This window comes from Hylobates moloch, unplaced genomic scaffold (assembly GCF_009828535.3).
Source record: "Hylobates moloch isolate HMO894 unplaced genomic scaffold, HMol_V3 SCAFFOLD_10, whole genome shotgun sequence".
NCBI classification, from domain to species: domain Eukaryota; kingdom Metazoa; phylum Chordata; class Mammalia; order Primates; family Hylobatidae; genus Hylobates; species Hylobates moloch.
Genome location: NW_026652285.1, coordinates 56,918,975 through 56,944,612, shown reverse-complemented (window position 1 = coordinate 56,944,612; position 25,638 = coordinate 56,918,975). Strand labels below are relative to the sequence as shown.

General features: G+C 37.3%; 1 protein-coding gene across 3 annotated transcripts in view; it reads left to right on the top strand.

The window, feature by feature from the left end:
- Positions 1-25,638, top strand: part of GKAP1 (G kinase anchoring protein 1) — an 80,271-nt gene that overhangs the window by 15,074 nt on the left and 39,559 nt on the right. For all 3 annotated transcript variants that reach the window (XM_032164385.2, XM_058446183.1, XM_032164384.2), the window contains exons 5-7: positions 9,426-9,503; positions 13,273-13,396; positions 17,622-17,644. In XM_032164385.2, coding sequence (XP_032020276.1) covers positions 9,426-9,503; positions 13,273-13,396; positions 17,622-17,644 — 225 coding nt within the window. The remainder of the gene's footprint in view (positions 1-9,425; positions 9,504-13,272; positions 13,397-17,621; positions 17,645-25,638) is intronic.

Genomic DNA, 25,638 nt, shown 5'->3' with positions numbered 1-25,638 from the left:
CAATTATTACTGTAGAGCCATGCAGTAGTGCTGTTCAAATGGCAGTTCCAGGCACTGGTATACTGGATAAATCATCTTGTACTGTTTCTAGGGGTTGATTCTTTTTTTTCCTTATAAAATATTCATTATGACCGATTCTTGTTTACAAGTATAAATGTTTTGATAATCTACTTGTTTAGCCAGTAATAGAATTTACCAGTGTCTTCATTGGAGAGAATTTCTTCCAGTAGCCTAAAGTGCACTGGAGAACTAATGAAGGAAAACTACTCAAATTTGCACCAAAATAAATTCCATGCAACATGGGAACTTGATCACAGATATCTGATTGCCTTTTCTTCTGCTCCCACTGATTGCTGCTGAAATGAGCAGGTAATGATGAAAAGGAAATAGTGTGACTTGGCCCTGATCCTATATAAGGATGCCGTTGAAGGCCCAGGAACTTTGACGAATTTCTGCTGAGTATACTACTGATGGGTCACTTAGGAAGACCTGGAACCTTATGTGGGAGACTCACTTGGAAGAAAATAATGTGTGGAAGTAGAGTAGATCTTGGGATAATTACACTGAGAGGTGAGGAAGAGATAAGGGCAAGCGTTGCAACTGATGGACAATATACTGTTTGGAATCTATTTTTTTATTATTAATAGAGTAATAATAGATTTCAAAAGTAGCTACATTTACAGAGATCAGGCAATGACTATATACTAGGCGGAAAGCATTCAGTATAGGGGGTGTTCTTTCTGACACAGTATGAGAAATTTCAGGGATGGAGGGCTGAGCCAGACAGAAAGCTGAACATGGAAAACTTAGCTGTTATTTGGCTGCTTATGTCAAACACAAAAGAGAAATTATGCTAAGAACAAAGTTTCCTATTCCTAAATCACCATATTGATAATGCAAATTTACGTCAACTAAGCCTCAGCATACAATCTGAGAGCTAGAATTAAACACCTAACCAGATGGACAGTAGGAAAGCACTCAGTTCACCTATTTATGAGCAAACACTGGATCCCAGTTGATCTCGTATCAATGGAAGAAAAGTTTCTGCCACATGAAGGAAAAGAACATTGTACTTAGTGTCTGGAGTAAAAGCACACCTTGAAAAAGATTTGCTGCAGGAAATGGAAGTTAATTTTAGATAGCACCTATTTTTTGCTTTAATAAAAATCAAGAGGCTAGAACATTTTGTAAAAGTCAAGGGGATAGTAATGTTATATAACAAAGTAAGATAAAATAATGCACTAAAATGAAAAAGTGACTGAGAGAAATTAAAAGGGAGACGGGTGAATTAAAAGTGAGATGAGGCCAGGCGCAGTGGCTCACACCTGTAATCCCAGCACTTTGGGAGGCCTAGGTGAGCGGATCACCTGAGGTCGGGAGTTTGAGACCAGCCTGACCAACATGGAGAAGTCCCGTTTCTACTAGAAATACAAAATTAGCCAGGCATGATGGTGCATGCCTGTAATCCCAGGTACTTGGGAGACTGAGGCAGGAGAATATCTTGAACCCAGGAGGTAGAGGTTGTGGTAAGCCAAGATCATGCCATTGCACTCCAGCCTGGGCAACAAGAGTGAAACTCCATCTCAAAAAACAAAACAAAACAAAACAAAACAGTGAGATGGGTGAATTTTAAAATTTAGGAAATAAAATCATAGCAGATTAAAAACTTAATTAGAAGGACCAGAGTATCTACTAAAGAAAGCTGAGCCAATTGTGTGAAGGAAAATTTGAGATAAGTTTTGCTGATAAAATTGACATGATAGATTGGAACACTGAATTTAAATTAAACAGAGGCATAATTAATGTCCCTGAAATAAATAGAACAGACGCAGGTATTAGAGATTATGTTGATAGGCCGAGTGCAGTGGTTTATGCCTGTAATCCCAGCACTTTGGGAGGTTGAGGCAGGAATATTGCTTGAGGCCAGGAGTTTGAGACTGGCCTGGGCAACATAGTGAGACCCTAGCTCTACAAAAAAGAAAAAAGATTATTTTGATAAAACCTAAGCTTGAAAAGAACACCAAATTTAAGTCTTTTAAGAATTAGATTCTAATTTTAAGAATGAGGAATAAGGAAATAGTAGTATAAATATATACACAGGAGAAAACTGGTCGCCTACACAGGATGAAGAATCAGGCTGGCTACTTTAAATACCAGAACCAAAACGTTAGGACCAGGAATTCCACATTTAGCCTAGAAGTCATTTGTGTGAATGTGAAAGAAACACACTCAGGCCCAGTGCAACAGGTCATTCCTGTAATCCCAGCACTTTAGGAGGCCAAGGTAGGCAGATCACTTGAGCCCAGGAGTTCGAGACCAGCCTAGGCAATGTGGCAAATCCCCATCTCTACAAAAAAATGCAAAAATTCACTGGATGTGGTAGCGCATGCCTATAGTCCCAGCTACTCAGGCTGCAGTGAGCCGTGATCATGCTAGTGCACTTCAGCCTGGGTGACAGAGCAAGACCCTATCTCAAAAAAAAAAAGACACCCTCAGACATAACAATAACTGAGCGAGACCCTATCTCAAAAAAAAAGACACTCTCAGACATAACAATAACTGAGAGAGTATACCACCATTATCCTTCCTGCAAATTTTTCTGAGATGTGCTCCTGCCAATTAAAAAGAAAATCTAAATAAAGAGCACAAATAATAAAAAAACACTAGTGGTGAGTATTTAAGCTAGTTCAATAAAGAATTAACTCTAAGTAGTAGCTAACTTGTATCTATCCCAGCACAGCACACTTCATTGTGGAAAAGTGGTCTTATATTCCCTACTCATTTATTTGCTTAGATGTATATATCAAAAGATGTGTATGTTTCTTAATTGAAATGAGTGTCATGTGATATATGATGTATAAAATGATATGTAAATTATATCTCAGTAAAGCTGTTTTTAAAAAAACATGTAGGGCATGGCTTTGACTTAGTTGTATGCATAATTTTTACTTTTTTTTTTTTTTTTGAGATGGAGTCTCGCTTTTGTCGCCTAGGCTGGAGTGCAGTGGCACAATCTCGGCTCACTGTGACCTCTGCCTCCCGGGTTCAAGCGATTCTCCTGCCTCAGCCTCCTGAGTAGCTGGGATTACAGGCGTGTGCCACCACGCCTGGCTAATTTTTTGTATTTTTTTTTTAATAGAGGTGGGATTTTACAGGCCAATCTAGTCTCGAACTCCTGACCTCACATGATCCTCCCCTCCCCACCTCCACCTCCCAAAGTGCTGGGATTACAGGCGTGAACCACCACGCCCAGCCACTGTTTTTTAAAATGATTAAATCAAGATCGAGAAACATATTGTTCACCAATAGCTGTTGCCTATGAATAAATCTCTGTGTAGATGTTTTTCAGGTATAATCTGCTTTATGCATGATGCACTGATATTATTGATTCCAGTGTACCTTTTTTTAAAAGTCATGACTCAAAAAATAAGTAGAAAAATCTGTTCTTAAGAGTTTCAGTGATTAACAGACCAAATTTTATTGTGTATTTCTTCTGTTACTGTATTAATTCAAACTCTACATGTCACTAGTATTTTTCTCACTCTGAAGTGAAATGTCTGTTAGTATGTGCACAATAGCAAGTTCTCTCTTACGTGACATCCTTCAGTTCATTTGATAAAGGTTTTTTTTCCAATAGCTTGTTCTGGTTTTGTTTGTGAGTGTAATATTTATCATTAACTATGTGGCTGGTATAATAAATCCCTTGGCAGTAGTTTGACTACCTGGTTTCCTTATAAGGAGTGTAAATTCAAATAAATCCATTGTATTTTTGGCTCTTTAGCAACAAAATCACTTTTATGCTGGAAAGCATTACTTAGTAGTTGTTCTGGAAAGACTCCTACAGGTCCCTTGGCTTTGTTTGAAAGTGAAACAAAAACTGTGATATCTTCAGGCCACTGGTCTCACCAAGTTTCTTTCTCTTTTTTTTAAATTTTCATATATTTTTCGAGACGGGGTCTCACTCCCATCACCCAAGCTGGAATGCAGTGGTGTGATCATGGCTAACTGCAGCCTTGACTCCCGGGCTCAGATGATTCTCCCGCCTCAGCCTCCCAAGTAGCTGGGACTACAGGCACACTCCACCATGGCTGGCTAATTTTTTGTATTTTTAGTAGAGATGGGGTTTTGCCATGTTGCCCAGGCTGGTCTTGAACTCCTGGTCTCAAGCAGTCCACCTACCTCAGCTTCCCAAAGTGCTGGGATTATAGGCGTGAGCCACCACACCCAGTCTTCTGACCAGATTTCATGACAGGTAGCTAGGAGCAAATAGATGGATGACTCAAATGAAAAATTTAAATATTCATTATCTTAATTTTCTATTTATAACTTTCCTTTTCTGCTCCTTTTGTGACATCACTCTCGTCCTAACACATACACGTTTATATTCTATATTCACTGTATTGGAGTCCTGTTAATTTCAAAATTTATTGTGTTTTTATAAGTTACATTATTTACGGTTCTATTTTCATTACTACTTCTAATTCTTTCATGACTCATGAACCATTTTTATTGCTAGGAGGTGTGATAAAGCATACAACAAAAATACAGACTTAGTAAATGCAAACAGCACTCAGAAGACATAAAAATACATTAGCTGAGATGAACTGAATGTGGTAATGAATGTGAATTATATATGTCATTTTTGTAGAACTCTGACAACCTTTAGAATAATTATGTTCAATAAGACTACTGTAAGATTTCTGGGAAAATAATCTTGCCTTCCAAATTTCTGAAAGATATGTAGTCTACACTTTGAAAATCTAATGGTTGGAGGACCACTATGCACTACTGCTGTTAAGTCCAGTCAGTTGGCTGCAAGTGTCAGATGTCTTCAGAATGATGACCGCTTGTGTTTTATAGTAACTATATTTCCATGTTGCCTATGAGAATTGAAGACTAACTCTTCATTTGGAATTTATTTTGTTTGGATTTAAATGGGTAAAATTGTAATGGTACTTAGACTTACAAATTAATTTTTAAAAAATGTTAGTACCAAAATATTTACTGTCCTTTAGGTTTTTCATTGGTTCTTCATACTCTTTAACTGATTGAGCTATAGGTTTGCTTAAATAGAAAAAAAAAATGTTTTACTACTAGATGGGGAGTAGGAGGCAATGAGGAAGTCAAGAGGAAGGGGATCTGAAGTACTCCATCTTGGACACATGTAAGTATCTTCTTGAATTCTGTAGGCATTTTAGTGCCTACTATTTCCTCTTTTTCTTCCTTTCCTCCTACTCCCATAAATAAAAAGAAAATAATAAGGAACTTACCATTCGCAAACTTAAACAAGGTACTTTTTTAAAAGTATGCTTTTATTTGTATTTTATTGCCTGGAGCCTGTCTTATAGGCCCAGTCTCTGTCTCTGTCTCCCTCTCTCTTTTACCTATACATTTACTGATTAAGTAGATTGTCAGCTATATTTATAGCAGTCTTTGATAGAGAATAAAGATATGTTTAGAGAATTTTGAATCATGTTTTCTTTCTCTTTTCTGATATGTGTTAGTCTTGTGCTACCATTCTCCCTATTATCTAAAGTCAAAAACCTTATCTTTGATTCTTTCACACTTCATATTGTCAGTGTTCCAAAACTTGATCAGTCTCTTCTTTATTTTCTGCACTGCTACATTTTGATCCAGGTGCCCATATGCTGTCTGAGATTACAATGGCTTAGTCAGACACATTGATTCTAGGTTTTCATTCTTCTAATATTCCAGTTTATGTCTTAAAAATTACTTTTATTTAATATTAGCATTCCTCTTTTATCTGCCCTATATCCTTAAATTTTAGAAAGTGTCTGGAACCTAATGCTGCCCTAACTAAGCAATCTTATTTTCTACTATTCTCCAACATGGGAGAGTAATTCTAATTCATTTGGTACTGCTCTTGTGCCAGGAACTGTGCTAGGTACTTCATACATATTACAACTTTAAATCCTCAAAACTACCTTGTACAGTTGATATTCCAATGTCCTTTTTAAATGTTCTGAGATTCACAGAAGTTAATATAATTTGTTCAAAGTCACAGCTATCATGAGTGGAATAGGAATTTAAATTATCCATTTCTGTGATCTCCCAAAGCCTGTGTTTTTTCCACATCTTTCTCTTGTAATGTTTAAAATTCACTTTTTGTCAGAATGACTTTCCTTAGTATCCCATAGTATAACTATTCTTAATATTATAACATTAACATAATGTGGCTCTTCCTGCAATTCTATTTCTGCCTATCCAAATTGTATCTATATTTAAATACCAACTTAAAAGGATTTTTTTTCTGTATCCCTGAATTACATTTGTTGTTGATCTTCTTTTTCTCAACTTTTGTAGCTCTTTTAATGTCTTGTTCTATTTCCTGTAGTTCATACACGTTAATCTTACATCCTCAACTGGGTAGGAATTCTTCGAGGGCAAAAGCCAAATTTATGCTGCTGCTTTAAATTAAGCCCCATAGATAGGGAGGGCACAGCCCCTAGAAGACTCTAAATGAATCCTTAGTGGCTGATTGATCATACAGTGAAATTTTTGGAAGATTTGTTCTAGTTTTCAAAAATTTAAATTTAAATCATTTTTGTCTACCTGCATCTTCTTGTATACTAGTCTGTGTTAACAATTAAAAAGTAAATTTAAAGTCTAAGCTACAATTAGAATCAGTTGCTGGGAGGGCCATATTGTTTTACTTTAAAATTTCTATTTCTATTTTCTTTTTTTTTCTGAGACGGAGTCTCGCTCTGTCACCCAGGCTAGAGTGCAGTGGCACGATCTCAGCTCACTGCAAGCTCCGCCCCCCGGGTTCACACCATTCTCCTGCCTCAGCCTCCTGTGTAGCTGGGACTACAGGTGCCCACCACCACGCCTGGCTAATTTTTTTGTATTTTTAGTAGAGACGGGGTTTCACCATGTTAGCCAGGATGGTCTCGATCTCCTGACCTTTTGATCTTCTCATCTCGGCCTCCCAAAGTGCTGGGATTACAGGCGTGAGCGACCGCGCCCGGCCTAAAATTTCTATTTCATTCAGTTTTTATCATGTGATTAGAATGAGCTGCCTTAACATTTAAATTCTGTGAGTTAATATGAAAAATAAAAATGACATCTAACAAGACTTCCAACTTCCTAACCTGTTCTGCCCACTAACTTATTTCTGGAATATTGTCAGACTATGTGATATATTAGAAATAATCTCAAATGCCCTTTCTATAATTAAATGTCATCAATAGGGATTAAAAGTTTAGTGGCAAATTGAAAAGCTTTGTTCAGAATAAACAAGTAGTTTTGTTACTTTTTCTTTTTTTCTTTTTCATTTTTTGAGAGGGAGTCCCACTCTGTCATCCAGTCTGGAGTGCAGTGGTGCAATCTCAGCTCACTGCAACCTCCGCCTCTGGGTTCAAGCGATTCTTCTGCCTCAGCCTCCTGAGTAGCTAGAACTACAGGCATACACCACCATGCCAGGCTGTTTTTGTTTTTTTGTGGCTTTTTTTGTATTTTTAGTAGAGACGAGGTTTCACCATGTTGGCCAGGCTGGTCTCAAACTCCTGACCTCAGGTGATCCGCCCACCTTGTCCTCCTAAAGTGCTGGGATTATAGGTGTGAACCACTGTGCTGGCCTAGTTTTGTTAATTTTTCTGTTAGGATGATTACTGTCCTTTAAGTTTAGTGAAACATTTTGTTATCAGTTTGCCATGAGGTTAGGTGGAGAAATTGATGTAAATTTCCTTTTACCTTATAACTGTTGAATACCCATATACATAAGTGTATATAATAAGCCTAAAAGATTAATTTATTACTTTTTCTTGCTAATTACTAGTTTAGATTAATTCTTCAATTCTTTTCAGTTAATCCATAAAGTATGTGTAATTTACACTGGGCTTAATCTGATTTTCTGGTTCTATATATCCTTACTTACCATTTTAATTCTAATTGTATTTTTCTGCGTTAGATTGTTTTTCTGTGTAAGCTTAATCCTTTTTTCCTCTCTTTTTATTGTATCAGCATAGGATTAGATGCTTTCAAAGGGATGACTTTGTTTAGAAATGTTTAGTTCATACTGTCCAGTATTAAGATTTTTCTAGTTTTTAAGGTGTCTCTTTAAAACAGATCACTTCTTTTTGGAGTTGGTTTCTATTTTAGTTTAGATATTTAAAAATCATTAAGCAATAGAAACAATTATGATTACCTTAGACAAAAAAACTTTTTTGAAGGATACTGAGTGATTCACAGATTTGAATTAAAAACTAAATAATTAGGTCTTGGCAAAGCTGGAAACCAAGGAATTTGGGAGTGCTCAGAGGCATGAGCTAGTAGATGTCATTTTTCGAAGGTTATCATCAGATAATTAAACTCCACCTACTTTTTCTTTGTTCTCAAAATTTAATTCCTGGGAGAAAAAAAAAAGGAATTGGATCACTTGCCCCCACCTTTTGTCATTGGTGATGGTAGCTTGGGTGTTTGTGTGGTATGGTAGTGCTTAGTGTACAGAATTATGCTACTGGCTGTCCTGCTGAAACCATGGGACTTTGGAATGAAGTGCACTTATTTAAAGGAATTGAGGAAGGGATTCTGGACAGATAAAAACAAGAGATGCCCACTACATTTATGCTTTTGTTATCCTGTACACATAGACACATACATGTACACAAATTCAGGATGTTTACCCATGTCATGTTGCAGCTATCTTATATACCCACTCACCTTATGCCCAGTAGTGGACAACTCAAAGTCGCATCCAACTACTGCGGCATTCTGTTTGGCATTAGGAAAAGTAAGTCTTGTAGAGATTAATTGGATTGGAGGGTGGTGAAAACTGGATTTTAAAAAGTTAGGTGAGATTGATTAGTGAAAAAGAGGAACAAATATATATCACAAAGAATCATTATTAGATGACTTAAAGCAACCATATAGTTTATCATTTTGAGAGTAAAAAGATGCACTATGAACAATTTTTCTGTAACACCTGGCATATGCCAGGACATTTGGCAAACTTATTTTGTACCTGTGGTTTTTTCTATATTCAGGAAATGGTATATTGTGTTTAATAATGCTTATTGAGTTATTTTTTAGTATTCTTATATTTTTGAGTAATAATCACTCATAATTTTTAGTGTCCTAAACTGAATGTTGCCTTTGACATCTATTATAGTGCCAATTATTTGGTAAGATTTTTTTATTAAGGTAAAAAATAAGATTATATCATATACAATAGATAATTAACAATGAAGAGGAGAAATGGAAATCTCAAAATTGGAAGTTTGTATTTTGATGTCTTCTATAGAATATAGGCTTCCTAGTTTGGCATGGTTAGATAACTTTGGAGAATCCATATTGTTTTTTAACGTATTTGCTTTCTTTTCCTCTCTATATAGTAATATGTATGGTTATTTTGCTTCTGTGATGTAATGATACTGTCTGTTTATTGTGAAACTTTTTTTTTTTAGCTGACATCTGAAATGTTTGAAGCAGATCTTGAGAAGGCATTGTTACTAAGTAAACTAGAATATGAAGAACACAAAAAGGTATTTTCATACTTACTGATTTAGATATTTTAGAAGTTTAAGTGGTGAGAAGTTAAAGTCAACCTACTTGAATTTTACATAAAATTTCTTCTATAAAGTTTGTCCAAAAATTCATTACCATAATAAAATATTACCAAGAAGTGTTTATAATAGGATTCCTTCTCAAGTTTTGAGATAGAACAGAAACAGTTGGAATTAAGCTTTGTCTGGTGACTTGGAATGTTTAGTTAAGGAATTTCATCACCCAAGATGAAGGGAAGAGAGAGAATAAAGTTCACAACAGATGATTTTAATTTTATTTTATTTATTTTTATTATTATTTTTTCTTGGGACTGAGTCTCACTCTCTTGCCCAGGCTGGATTGCAGTGGCATGATCTCACCTCACTGCAACCTTCGCCTCCCAGGTTCAAGCTATTCTCACGCCTCAGCCTCCTGAGTAGCTGGGACTACAGGCGTGAGCCACCACACCCAGCTAAATTTTGTTTTTTTTCAGTAGAGATGGGATTTTGCCATGTTGGCCAGGCTGGTCTCAAACTCCTGAGCTCTGCTGATCCACCCGCCTTGGCCTCCCAAAGTGCTGGGATTACAGGTGTGAGCCACTGTGCCCTGCCGATTATTTTAATTTTAGATGAACGTAGAAAATAAGTGGATTTAAAAATTTAATATGGGCTATTACGGTACAGGGGCATTTATTGAGAGACCCTCTGTCAGAGATGCACTACAAATCAAATAAAGTAGAAGGCCATTTCTGAAATTTTGGCCTTGAAAACTCAGCATTTGTCACTGAGGTTTGATATTAGGTTGTGTGTTGAAATGCATTCTATAGCTTGTTATTGAAGGAGGATTTAAGTAAAAAGAGTGTGGGTTTCCAGTTTCTGTATTTAAATTGTGTGAGTATTCATTATGTTAATATCATTTAACATTTTATTCCTTAACATTTATTGGGATTCTTTTTTGGTTTATAACATTTGTTCAAGCTGTGATTACTCAGTGGTTGATCATAAATGGCCTCTGGTCATCCTTAAGACTTTTTGGCCATGTCCTTGTGCATTAGTGTCTCTTCATCCAAAATTAAAAGAAGTGAATAATTAAAATTCACAGCAGCTACTCAGGAGGCTGAGACAGGAGGATTGCTTGAGGCCAGGAGTTTGAGACTAGCTTGGGTTAACACAGCAAGACACTGTCTCTAAATATTTTTTTTTTAATTAGCTGGGCATGGTGGTGTGAGCCTGTATTCCCAGCTACTTGAGAGGCTGAGGTGGGAGAATCCCTTGAACCCAGCAGTTAGAGGATGCAGTGAGCTATGATCATCCTACTGCACTCCTCCCACCTGGGCAAGAAAGGGAGATCCCATCTTAACAAAAAAATTCACAGCATTGATTTTGCTAGTGATTTATAGTTCAAGGGAAAAGGGAAAAAGTCACTAATAAAGTGGGCTGTATATATTATATGTGTTTCATTTCCATATCCCTTTCTGTTACCCCAAATAACGAAGAATGAACTATAACCATTATTGTTACATACCCATTAGACACAAAGCAGGAAAATTACAAAAATTGATACAGCTAGTTTTACTATGATTGAATCATTTAAATGGACTGTCAGGTTACACTGGAAAAGTAATCCTGTCTTGCTCAATTAGGAGATAAAATTTATCAAATAGAATATTATACAAAGGTGACTTCTTGCTGTTAGATTTATAGATACATGTCTAGATTCTAAAGCTAGAAGGATTACCTGTACCTTAGAGGAGAAATAGAGTAAATAGTGTTGATAAAATGTCATGCTCCCAGCCAGTGTTCTTTGCACAGTCATAGGTGTAGTACTCAAAATCATTGATTTTAGCCGACAATAATGACTAAGAGAAGGGAGGAGCTTCTTTTGTATGCAGTGGGTAGTTTGATGTGATTACATTGATGGGTAGTCATTGAGATAAAAGTCAATATTCAATAAAACAACTTCTAATACAATTGTTTTAGCCTAAGGATTTTTATAACAGATAACTAAAGTTTGGGATGGCATTTTCTTTTTCTTTTCTTTCTTTTCTTTCTTTTTTTTTTTTGAGACAGGGTTTCGTTGTTGTTGCCCAGGCTGGAGTGTAATGGCGCAATCTCGGCTCACCACAACCCCCGCCTCCCGGGTTCAAGCGATTCTCCTGCCTCAGCCTCCCGAGTAGCTGGGATTACAGGCATGTGCCACCACCCCAGCTAATTTTGTACTTTTAGTAGAGATGGGATTTCTCCATCTTGGTCAGGCTAGTCTTGAACTCCCAACCTCAGGTGATCCGCCCGCCTCGGCCTCCCAAAGTGCTGGGATTACAGGCGTGAGCCACCACACCCGGCTGGGATAGCATTTTCTGTTCTGTTCTGTCAGTTATTCACCAAATAATTATTGAATAGCCAAAGTGTGCCCCTTGAGTGTAGTGGAGGGAGACATAGTGTATAGTATTGAGAGATGTATGTTCTCAGTGCAGTGGAAATTCAGAAAGATAGAAGGCTTTTCAGTGCCTTTGATGGGGATGGGTTTTAGGAAAGGATTCTTTGAAGAGTCTTATTAGATGTATTAGAAGTTCATGAGGTAGACAAGAGGAAAGTAGGCATTCTGAAGGAAGGAGTGGCAAGTATATAAGATGTGTACATGTGAAAGAATATAGCATATTTGAAAAACTGTCATTTAAGGACCTAGAACTTCTGGAGATACAGCCAGAAGGATATGACATAAATTGCTTCATGTACTAGGCAAGGAGATTGGGTTTTATACATCCATTGGCAGAAAGCTGTTTAATCATTTTAACTTTTAGATTGATTTTGGGTTTTCATTTTAGAAACTCATGTGTAGCAGTGTAGAAGATGGATTGAGGAACTAAAATTGGAGACTGTTGCAGTATCCAAGCAAAAGGGAGATGGGGGAATGACAGAATGTACAAAGAACAGAGAATGAATTTAAGATATCTTAAGGAGATAAGTTAAACAAGACCTAGTAGTTAATTGGCTGTAAGGTGTGTAGGAGAGTAGGCAAGGATACTCTGAGGTTTCCAACTTAGACAGATGTGCACATGGTGGCGGCATAACAAGGTACTTCATAAAGGATTGAGTGGGGAAGGCAGGGTGGTGAGATGGAAAGATAGAATACATTTCGTGTGGAGATGCTTATTGAACATTCCAGTTCAGTTGTCTGTCTATACAGAAATAATTAGTTTATTGGTAGAACTTTAAACTTTGAGATTGAAAAGCAGTGGGTATAAAGCATTAAAAAAATAGGTTAAGAGTGGGATAATGTGAACAACCGCTACGCTTTTGAGAAGGTTGAGAAAAGAAGCCAGCAAAGGAAACTTAGCAGTAGTCAGAAATGTATTAAGAAAACCAAGAGATGCTTGAAAAAAAATAATGTGTTTTGGATATGGCAATAAAGAGGAGGTTGACCTTAATTTTAGTGTCAGAGACCAGCAGAAGCCAGATTTCAGTGGGATGAGGCAGGAAATTGCTGATTATTGTCTTAAATTTGGTCTTAAAAGGAAGAAGGTAGCAATGAGGAGGGGGTTATAGGCCAAGGTATGACTTTTTTTGTTTTCATTTTAATGTTTAAGATGTAAGGGATTGAGTAAATGAATAAAGAGGTATCCCTTTATACAATTTGGCTAGCCTAAATTTTGGTTTTTTATTTGCCTTTTATCTTTAAAAAATAAACCTCAAGAAACATATTACCTATTGGTGAGTTTATTTTACAGTTTGTAAACTGAACTTAATTGTTGTTGGTAATTCTTTTTAGGAGTATGAAAATGCTGAAAATACTTCAGCTCAGTCCAAAGTTATGAATAAAAAAGATAAAAGAAAGAATCATCAGGGAAAAGACAAACCTCTCACAGTATCACTAAAAGATTTTCATTCGGAAGGTAATGTATATACAATGCTATTATGCTAAAAGAACTATTCTACATCTGTTTTATACTTCAGTTGTAAATATCTTTCTAATTTTTAAACAGTAAGTAAAAGTTGTTCATGTATCATGTAGAATGTAAAAAATGTAAACCTGCGTCTTAGTTCGTTTTGTACTGCTGTAACAGAGTACTTGAGAATGGGTCATTTATAATGAATGGAAGTTTATTGGCTCACAGTTCTGGAAGCTGGGAAGTTCAATATCAAGATGCCAGCATCTGGTGAGGGCCTTCTTGACAAGTCATCACATGGCAAGAGTGAGAGCAAAAGGGGGCCAAATTTGCCCTTTTATAACCAATCCCACCTGTGAGGGTGGAGCTCTGATGGCCTAATTACCTGTTAAAGATCTCACCTCTTAATATTGTTACAATGGCAATTAAATTTCTTTTTCTTTTTTTTTTTTTTTTAGGTGGAGTCTCACTCTGTAGCCCAAGCTGGAGTGCAGTGGTGCAGTCATGGCTCACTGTAACCTCCGCCTCCATGACTCAAGCAATTCTTATGCCTCAGTCTCCCGAGTAGCTGGGACTACAGGCCCGTGTCACCATGCCCAACTAGTCTTTTGTATTTTTTAGTAGAGACGGGGTTTCACCATCTTGCCCAGGGTGGTCTCAAACTCCTGAGCTCAGGAGATCTGCCCGCCTTGGCCTCCCAAACTGCTGGGATTACAGGCATGAGCCACCACACCTGGTGGCGATTAAATTCCAACATGAGTTTTGGAAGGGACAAAACTGTTTGGAAATAAACTAAAACCATTTGGGGTTTTAAAGTAATTTAAAATCAGTCATTAAAACTTCATAAAACTTTAGTAAGAATTTATCTTTTTGTATTTTTGAGTTTCTCTCTTTCCTAAAACTTACTGAAAATAAAAACTGACATTTGTAATTTGAGTCATCTTGAAACATATTATTTTCCTTATACATGAACTGATTTGGCTTACAGTATGCCAGGAATAGTATTTTCATATTTCAGCCATTATTGGTCAACCTCTTCAAGTTATCTGGAACTGCATCTTAGAAAATTAAAATACAAATTTTAGAATGAGACTTATTACCAGAAAAGTGTTTATAGTATCATTTGTATTTTTTATCAAATGGAGAAGACAGAAGGAATTTTACTATCCACTAAACTTTTGAAGATAAACCACAAAGCACATTATATTTAATGTGGGTAATGTTAAAAATACTTAGCCTGTGCTGTACAGTATGGTAGCTACTATTCATGTGTGGCAGTTTAAATAAAAATTAAAATGAAAATGTAGTTTCTTAATTGCATTAGCCATATTTCAAGTGCTCAGTAGTCACAACTAGTGGCTTCCATGTTAGTCCAGCTATAGAACATTACTGTCATCACAGAAAATTTTATTGAACAGCGTTGTGTCTATACAAGTCAGAATAGTTGCTCGCCATATGAACAGCTATTTGTTCATTGACAGAGCATTTTATTTGATTCATATGAATTCAGCCTCAGTACATTGGGCATTGTTCTGTGAGGATAAATATTACCATAGCAGTAATTTCAAAAAGAAAAAAACCTAAATACTGCTTTCAGAAATAAGCCTTTCTTTGAAAATCAGAGAATATATTTGAAGATTATATTGTTTTCCTTTGAGGGTCCAGAAAGTTTTTCCCTGTAGGCTGCCAGTGATTAAGCTGCTTTGCTTTGGGGTTAAAAGAACAAATACATATTAAAATTTCCAAGTTTTGGTTGGGCGTGGTGGCACACGCCTGTAATCCTAGCACTTTGCGGGGACAAGGCAGGTGGATCCATTTCAGGTCAGGAGTTCGAGCCCAGCCTGGCCAACATGGTGAAACCCTGTCTCTACTAAAAATACAAAGAGTAGCTGGGCGTGGTGGCGTGTGCCTGTAATCCCAGCTACTCCAGAGGCTGAGGCAGGAGAATCTATTGAACCGGGGAGGTGGAGGTTTTAGTGAGCCGAGGTTGTGCCATTGGACTCCAGCCTGGGGCAACAGAGTGGGACTTCATCTTAAAAAAAAACAGAAAAAACGCTGGGCGCGATGGCTCACGCCTGCAATTCCAGCACTTTGGGAGGCTGAGGCAGGTGGATCACCTGAGGTCAGGAGTTTGAGACCAGCCTGGCCAACATGGTGAAACCCCATCTCTACTAAATACAAAAAATTAGCCAGGCGTAGTAGTGCATGCCTGTAATCCTAGCTACTCAGGAGGCTGAGGCAGGAGAATTGCCTGAACCCAAGAGGTGGAGGTTGCAGTGAGCCAAGATTGCACCATTGCACTCCAACCTGGGCAACAAGAGCGAAACTCCATCTATCTCAAAAAAAAAAAAAAAAATCCAAGTTTAGTAAAAAAGATTTCACCTAAGAAATCTATTTTGGGCTGGATGCAGTGGACCATACCTTTAATCCCAGTGCTTTGGGAGGCCAAGGCAGGAGATCGCTTGAGGCTAGGAGCCAGAGGCTGGCCATGGTGGCTCACGCCTGTAATCCCAGCACTTTTAGGAGGCCGAGGTGGGTGGATCATGAGGTTAGGAGATCAAGACCATCCTGGCTAACATGATGAAACCCATCTTTACTAAAAATACAAAAAATTAGCTGGACATGGTGGCACGTGCCTGTAGTCCCAACTACTCGGGAGGCTGAGGCAGGAGAATCACTTGAACCCGGGAGGCAGAGGTTGCAGTGAGCCGAGATCATACCACTGCACTCCAGCCTGGGTGGCAGGGTGAGACTCCATCTCAAAAAAAAAAAAAAGAAAAAAGAAATACATTTTTTTAAAAACTAGGCAGAAACATGGAAAGAATGCTTTCTAAAACTCCTGTTTTCTACATTTGATTTCTTAAATAGTATGTAAATTTGAGAAAAACATCAGTATGTTATTAAAGAGAAGCTACACAGCTTTTGCAAGTCATGATTAACACAGTTGAGGTTCTTCCTTAGGTTCTGGCATCACTGTATGCTAAATAGAACATGCTGGAAGAGTGACTGTCTAATTTACCAAGATTTGGTAGTTTGATCTGAAGTTGGTGATTTTGGCATTTACTGTGTTTATGGACACTATTCTGATCAAGAAATTCTTTAGAGAACTGGACCAGCTTTTAGATTCTCAGTCATGAGAAAGTTATATTATTTTTAGTCCTTGAGAATAGAAAATTTCTGCTGTACACAAGAAGCATTGTTAAGTATTAGATATCCTGATCATCTCTACTTTAAATAAGAATACTTGCTCGCTATTTGTACTTTATTTAGAGACAGAGTCTTGCTCTGTCGCCCAGGTTGGAGTGCAATAGCATGATCCTGGCCCTCTGCAGCTTCCGCCTCCTGGGTTCAAGCGATTCTCATGCCTCAGCCTCCCAAGTAATTGAGATTACAAGTGTGTACCACCATGCCTGGCTATTTTTTTTTATTTTTAGTAGAGATGGGGTTTCACCATGTTGGCCAGCCTGGTCTCAAACTCCTGGCCTCAGGTGATCCGCCCGCCTGGGCCTCCCAAAGTGCTGGGATTACAGGTGTGAGCCATCACCCCTGGCCTTATTTGTACTTTAGACTCCCTTATGCTTTCCTCATTCGGCTCTTGATAATTCCTTTCCAGAAATGCTGTGTTGTTTCTAGGCCAATAATTTGTTTCATCTAGATATATTTGTTATGGGTTATTTTTTGTGTTAATTCTATAAATATATATCAATTTTTAGGATTCTTTTATAGTGCTATTAAGTCACCTTGATATATGTTTTTAAAATAGCTAATAGTTTTAAAGGACATAAATTACTATTCTACCTTTTCATTACACAAAAGCAGTAATCTGAACATATTTTGTAGTTATAGTAACCTGTGATTTGATTTTGGACATATTTGTGTCCCCTTGACTTGCTCCCCCCACCTCCCAAATTATGCGGAACCAAAAAACTAAATTACGTGGAACTCATATGCTTAAAATGCAATAATATCCCTTGATATGGGTGGGATTTACCTAGGATAATAAGACTTGATCCTTAAGCTGAGTAAGTTAGTAATTATATACTGAATTTTAACATCTTAAACCTAGAAAAGTAAATCACATGAGAATCCTAGAAAACTCTTAAATGACTTCTATAACTCATAGGAGATAATTTTGAAATTCTTTCAGTTTGGTTTTTTTTTTTTTTTTTTACATTTTTGTATGTTAAATTCCTTCAATAAATTTTCATATTTGTTTCTTTTTCATTTACAGATCACATTAGTAAAAAGACTGAGGTAAGTCTTATTGTAGCCATCTTGTAGAAAACACTGATGATTTTAAGAATAATACTTAAATATTTAGCAGTAAGTCTTTTTTGAGACATAATCATTTAAAGGACAACCCATAGGTTTGTCTTGAGTGAACCCAGTCATGTTTCTGCCATTATATAAGGATGTAAAATGCATTGTTGTAGAATAAAAATAAGATTATTTGCATGAAGCATAATATCATTTGGCTTTGTCATCCTAATTTGTATATATATGTGTATGAGCCAAAGGTTACTTTGTGTGTGCCAAGCTTAAAATCTCAGAGAAAAGTGGTTTAATCTCCCACTCTATATTTTAATCTTTATTAAAAACTTATCCTGAGAAGATGTCTCATATTATTTTGGAATTATGAAAGTTTGAAATAAACTGTGATTCTTTAGATATACTCATGGGTAAAAGTAACCTGATTATATACTTCTCTTACCATTCACTGTTAGTGTAGCCTACACTTCCTGGTGTTGGGGATTTGGGGTTTTTTGTTTCTGTTATTTAAATACTATAGTACAGCCTCTCCAAATCTTTTAGTTGGGAGATTGTGCTATTAAAAAAATCCTCTAACATTTAGGAAGATACTAATAAAATGTTAAAATTATTTTTATCTTTTAAGGTAATAATTTCAAAGTTTTATTCTTCTATTATATATGTGTTCTTATTAGTAATTCCATTGTTTAATTTTTTATAGTCAGATGGTCCTTGATTTCACTTTAGAATATGTGTGTGTGTGTGTGTGTATATATATATCTGTGTGTATATATATATAGATATATATATATATGGCTTCTGACCATTTCTTGTTTGTTTTAAACATTTGCTTGACAGGCTAGGAAAATGAAATCTATCTCTTAAAATCACATCTAAATAATTTTGCGATTATATTAATAATTTAGTTCCTAACTACTATGCATGCAAACACAGAATTGATTTGTTGTTAAAACAGATGGTCAATTTTTTTTAAAGTTATTTGCAAACCATTGTCATCATTTTTTAGATTAAAATTTAAATGACTACATATATAGACTGAATATTCCATGTCTGAAAGTGGAAAACATACTTTTGAACTGATTCCAATTTATTTTTGTCCATTGATTTATTTGGGGGATAGTGTTATACAAATAAGAAAGCAGATACACATGGTGTACCTGCTCCTAAGACAACTCTATAAACTGTTTGATGCTTGCATTTTCTTCTTTCCTGATTTGAAAGAAGACAAAAAATGCAAACTGACAAGATCCTACCTATTTAATATATTAAAGATGAGTTGTATTTAAACAAGCTTCTGTATGTAGAATAATATATTTTGTCTTTCCTTATAATTTTAGAGCTGTGTTCTGTCTTGTTAAATAATCTGATATATAATAAAATTCATTTTGAAGATTTCTAATGATTAAGTTCCACATTTGTAAATGCAGTCTAATTATGATTTATTTCCCTTACAATTATATTAAGAATTTGGTTATAAGAATATGTAATTCACGTTATCTTTGTTTTTGTTTTTTAACTTTTAAAGTTCAGGGGTACACGTGTAGGTTTGTTATATAGATAAACTTGGGTCACGGTGGTTTGTTATACAGATTATTTTGTCACCCGGGTATTAAGCCTAGTACCCATTAGTTATTTTTCTTGATCCTCTCCCTCCTCCCACCCTTCACCCTCTGGTAAGCCCCAGTGTGTCTTGTTCCCCTCTGTGTGTCCATGTGTTCTCATTATTTAGCTCCCACTTAAAGTGAGAACATGCAGTATTTGGTTTTTGTTTCTGCATTAGTTTGTTAAGGATAATGGCATCCAGCTATATACATGTCCCTGCAGAGGACACAATCTCATTCTTTTTTATGGCTGCATAGTATTCCATGGTGCATATGTACCATGTTTTCTTTATCCAGTCTACCATTGATGGGCATTTAGGTTGATTCCATGTCTGCTATTGTGAACAGTGTTTCAGTGAACATACGTGTGCATGTGTCTTTATAATAGAACCATTTATATTCTTCTGGGTGTATACCCAGTAAAGGGATTGCTGGATCAAATGGTATTTCTGTTTTTAGTTCTTTGAGGAATCGCCACACTGCTTTCCACAATGGTTGAACTAATTTACACTCCCAACAACAGTGGATAAGCATTTCTTTCTCTCATAACCCTGCCAGTATCTGTTATTTTTTGACTTTTTGATAATAGCCATTCTGACTGGTGTACATTTTGATACTTGTTAAAAGTATGCCAAAATTATGTTCCATTTCCATTAGAGGCATTACTTTCTGGGACTTAAATATTTAAATGTTACAACGGTTATACCATTGATCTAGAAATTTAGAAGATCCTTTTTTTCCACAGAGAATCCAAAAAAGCCTAAAGAAAATTCCAATTTGAACTCTCAAACAAAATGTTATTTGCTCCTACAAATGTACTAGTTTTGTTAACATCGTATGCTGAATGATTGACTTAATTCATTCCATCTTTAATATATTACTTAGGCCAAGGAATTTTTTTTTCGTGGCTACTCTAAAGTTCCTAACATCTGTGGCAAATAATATTCTTCTTGCGTACCTCCTCTTAAATCAGATATTTATTGGATAAAATTCAGGAGGGAAAATATTTTACTTTATTGATGGGTGATGAGGTGTACTTGAACTGCATATATATTCCTGGTGCTAGCTAAACTTGTTCTCAGGTTAACTTCGTTATTTCTTTTTTCTTCTGTCTAGAGTAGGTACTTGTACATAGCTCTTTATAAAATCTCAACAAATCATGCCTTTTCAGGAGTTTTATTTGATTCTTAGTCTTTTTTTTTCTGTTGGACTGAAGTTGTTTTGTTTTTTAATATGTTGCTTTTTAAATGCCAGAACTGTTAGGAAGGGTATCTCGTAGATACTCATTTCTCTCTAGTCCCACTTTTATCTGGCCTTCCAAACTCCGGTCCTTCTAGTATGGTTTTAGTTTAAAAAATCTTAGTGATCATCATATGTCTTGAAGTCTAAACGATCAAGTCTTCAATATGCTTGAATGCACTATCATTGGAAGAGTACCCAAGAAACTGTAACAGTGGTTGTCAAAGGTGGCAGTGGGGGAGATATCGGACAGAGGGATAGGAGAAATAGCCTGCCTCCTTTTTACAGTATAAGCTTCTAAATTTTCTGTCATGTCCGTGTACTACTTGTGTAAAAATTATATTAAAAATAAGAAGGACTGTGTGAAGAAAGGAACCAGGGAACAAACCCAGTCCTATCTGTCTCTACAACCTACTTCCTTCATATAGCACTGTGCTTTAGCACTATGCTCCACATGTCTACCTTTAGCTGATTATGAGCGTGGACAAATAATTTATTCACTTTAGGCCCTAGTTATATTATGAAAAGTAATGTTGGATCTGTTGATTTCTAAAATTATGATAAATGATCAGAGTGCAATTGAAATAAAGAATAAAGAAAAATATGCTAAAAAATGAACCCTATAGTTAATGCTACCAACACACAGGAGTGTAGCAGTAATAAAATTAGACTATTAATTTCATTTGTCTTTCTGAGATGGAGTCTCGCTCTCTTGCCAAGCTGGAATGCAGTGGTGCAACCTCAGCTCACTGCAACCTCCGCCTCCCAGGTTCAAACGATTCTCGTACCTCAATCTCCCGAGTAGCTGGGGTCTACAGATGTGCACCACCATACCCAGCTAATTGTTGTATTTTTAATAGAGGTGGGGTTTCACCATGTTGGCCAGGATGGTCTCCATCTCTTCACCTGGTGATCCACCCACCTCGGCCTCCCAAAGTGGGATTACAGGTGTGAGTCACTGCACCTGGCCTAAATTTTTTATTTTGTTTCTTTTTTTTTTAGACTATTAAATTTTAAAAGCAAATAAATTTAACCTAGCTTTAAATAAATCTCACCTAGAATCTGGTTTTACCTAAAGATTCAACCTGTTTTCTATTCTTCTCAGTGTGTTGAGCTCATTCTTGTTACTAAGCCTTTCCTTGTTTGTATGTGTTAAATTTGTTAGCTCTCTTTGGTTGTAAGCAACAGAAGCCCAACTCAATCCAGCATAAACAAAACAGAGACAGTTATTTGGTTCATATAACCACATCATGGAAGAATAGGGGGAGAGTCGACCTCATAGTTGACTGGATCCAGGCATTTAGACAGCTTTAGGACTCTCCATTTCACTCCCTACTCTCAGCTGCTATCTGTTCCTTCACTTCAGGGGAGGTCACATGATTACTTGGGGATCTCGGGGTTATAGCTTTGCATAATTTCTTATAAACCGTTAATTAGCTTTTGAGGTTTGATAGATTCATTTCTTTTTTTTTTTTCCTTTTCTCTCTCTTTTTTTTTTTTTTTGAGACAGAGTCTCTCTGTGTCCTCCTGGCTGGAGTGCAGTGGTGCGATCTTGGCTCACTGCAACCTCTGCCTCCTGGGTTCAAGCAATTCTTGTGCCTCAGCTTCCCGAGTAGCTGGGATTACAGGCGCCCGCCACCATGCCCAGTTAATTTTTTATTTTTATTAGAGACGCGGTTTCACTGGGTTGCTCAGGCTGGCCTCAAACTCCTGGCCTTAAGTGATCTACTGGCCTTGGCCTCCCATAGTGTTGGGATTTCAGGAGTGAGCCACTGTGCCTGACTCAAGTTGTTTTCTTTCAAAAAAAAATTTTTTTTTCCTTTTTAACATCTGCCAAGGCTCTGTCATCCATCAAGTTGTTTTCTTGAGGAGTTGAGGGAGGCAAGAATATTTCCTAGATGGCGTGACATATTTCCTATCATATCACATCAGGGGTCATAGAATGTGAGGTTATTTTTATGATGTTAAATTGATTACTGGTTCTAAAACCATTCTCCAATAAAAGGAACCAGGACTCCTTGGAGAAACGGCTGTGTCTAGGGCGATGACAGGGAATATATAAGATGAGCCCAGAGCCAGGCATGGTGGCTGGCGCCTGTAATGCCAGCTACTCCAGAGGCTGAGGTGAGAGGAATGCTTGAGGCCAGGAGATCCAGACCAGCCTCGGCAACATAGTGTGATCCCATCTCTAAAAAGTTTTGTAAACAAAATTAGTCAGGCTCAGTGGTGCACACCTGTAGTCCCAGCTACTCTGGATGCTGAGGCAGGAAGATCGTTTGAGCTCAGGAATTCCAGGATGAGCTATGATAGCACCACTGCACTCTAGCATGGGCGACAGAGTGAGACTCCATCTCTTAAAAAAAAAAAAAAAAAAAGAAGGGGCCGGGCGTGGTGGGTCACCCCTGTAATCCCAGCAGTTTGGGAAGCTGAGGTGGGTGGATCACGAGGTCAAGAGATTGAGACCATCCTGGCCAACATGGTGAAATCCCGTCTCTACTAAAAATACAAAAATTATCTGGGTGTGGTGGCGTGCACTTGTAGTCCCAGCTACTCGGGAGCTGAGGCAGGAGAATCGCCTGAACCCGGGAGGTGGAGGTTGCAGTGAGTCGAGATCGCGCCGCTGCACTCCAACGTGGCAACAGAGCCAGCCTCTGTCTCAAAAAAAGAAGGTTTTCTGTTTACTCTGTTGATAGTTTCTTTTGCTGTGCCGAAGCTTTTTAGTTTAACTAGGTCCCGTTTGTCAGTTTTTGTTTTTGTTACGATTGGCTTTTTTTTTTTTTTTTTTTTTTTTTTTGAGACAGGGTGTTGCTCTGTCACCCACTCCCAGGCTCAAGCAATCCTCCCACCACAGCCTCCTGAGTAGCTGGGACTACAGGCACATGCCACCACTCCCAGCTAGTTTTTTGTATTTTTGGTAGAGACAGGGTTTCGCCATGTTGTCCAGGCTGGTCTTGAACTCCAGGGTCAAGTGATCCACCTACCTTGACCTCCCAAAGTGCTGGGACTACAGGCGTGAGCCACCGTGGCCGACCTGCAATTGCTTTTGAGGAGTTGGTCATAAACTCTTTCCCAAGGCCAGTGTCCCCATTGGTATTTCCTAGGTTTTATTCTAGGATTCTTGTAGTTTTAGGTCTTACATTTAAGTCTTAAATCCATCTTGAGTTAATTTTTGTATATGGTGATAGGTAGGGGTCCAGTTTCAATCTTCTGCATTTTGTTAGCGAGCGATCCTTGCACATTTTATCGAATAGGGAGTCTTTTTCCTTATTGCCTATTTTTGTTAACTTTGTCCCCAGTAGTCCTCATTTCTGGCATATAGTAGGTAATGTAAATGAATTTTGTTGATGAATAAATATTCTGCCTTCTCACCAAAACCTTCCCTAGACTTTTTTGGTCTGCCTCCCTTGTACATTTTAATGATATTTATAACAGGCACATAGTAGGTTTCATTTTGTCTGCCAGTTGAAGTATATCATTAGGGCTTTTATGGAGCTTTGCATTAAGAATTCTGAGACTGTCGTTGCTCAGCAGGAAAAAGTACAATTATCAGTTAATTATATTGCAATTTATAAAAGAGGAAGAAGTTGGTGAATACTTCACATGTTCTTGCCATCCCTGATTTACAGAAGAGTGCTTAATTATTGTGTCTATTACTATTTCATGTATTAGTTGTCTTTCTCAGTAGATTGTGAATTCCATGAGAGTAGCCCATGCAGAGCATAGTATTATTTGCATAGTAAGAGTTTAATAATGCTGAATTATTTCAAGTCAAGTTCAAGATTTGAGTCCATCAGGTTCATCTTAGGGGTGAGAAAAAGTATTTGTATATAATGTATACTTAATGTAATAGCTCATTGAAGAACACCGTTTTCTTTTTTTTTTAATTTCCAACTTTTATTTTAAGTTCAGGGGTATATGTGCAAGATCTGCAGGTTTGTTACATAGGTAAATGTGTGCCATGGCAGTTTGCTGCACAGATCATCCCATCACCTAAGTATTAAGCCCAGCGTCCCTTAGCTATGTTTCCTGATGCTCTCCCTTCCCCCACCCCCTTCCCTTCCACAGCCGCCAGTGTGTGTTGGTCCCCACCCTCCTGTGTCTATATGTTCTCATCCATTCAGTTCCCACTTACAAGTGAGAACACATAGTATTTGGTTTTCTGTTCCTGCATTAGTTTCTGAGAATAATGGCTTCCAGCTCCATCCATGTGCATGATTGCACAGTAGTCCATGGCATATATGTACCACATTTTCTTTATCCAGTCTATCATTGATGGGCATTTGGTTGATTCCATGTCTTTGCTATTGTGAATAGTGCTGCAGTGAACATATGCATGCATGTATCTTTATAATAGAATGATTTATATTCCTTTGGATATATACCCAGTAATGGGATTGCTGGGTTGAATCATATTTCTGCCTCTAGGTCTTTGAGGAAAATCACTACACTGTCTTCCACAATGGTTGAACTAATTTACACTCCCACCAAAAGTGTAATAGCTTTTTCTCCACAACCTCATCAACGTCTGTTATGTTTTGACTTTTAATAATAGCCATTCTGACTGGAAGAATACCATTTTCTTTTGAGACAGGGTCTTGCTCTGTCGCTCAGGCTGGAGTGCAGTGGTGAGATCACAGCTCACTGCAGCCTCAGTCTCCTGAGCTCAAGTGATCCTCCTGCCTCATCCTCCTGAGTAGCTAGAACTACAGGTGCACACCACCATGCCCAGCTAATATTTTCTACTTTTTGTAGAGATGGGGTCTTGCTATGTTGCCTAGGCTGATCTTGAACTCCTAGACTTAAGCAACTCTCCTGCTTTCCACAGTTGGGATTATAGGTGTGAGCTATCACACCTGGCCAGAACATCATTATTTAGATTTCCTCTTGAAATAAGTTAAAAGCACACAACAGTGGTAAAAGAGAAATAGCACATATAGATGGACCATTTTGAAGTTTGTGTGTTACTGTATATTAAGGTATCTTAAAACTGTAAAGCTGAGAGGCTAGTCCTTGAGGAGGTGACTTGGAGCCCTTGGAAATATGAAACTATTATAATGAAAGTGACAGTTTTTCCCAAATTGATCTATAGAGTCTTTGCAGTTCTAGTGAAAATCCTGGAGTTTTAAGAACTCAAGTTGG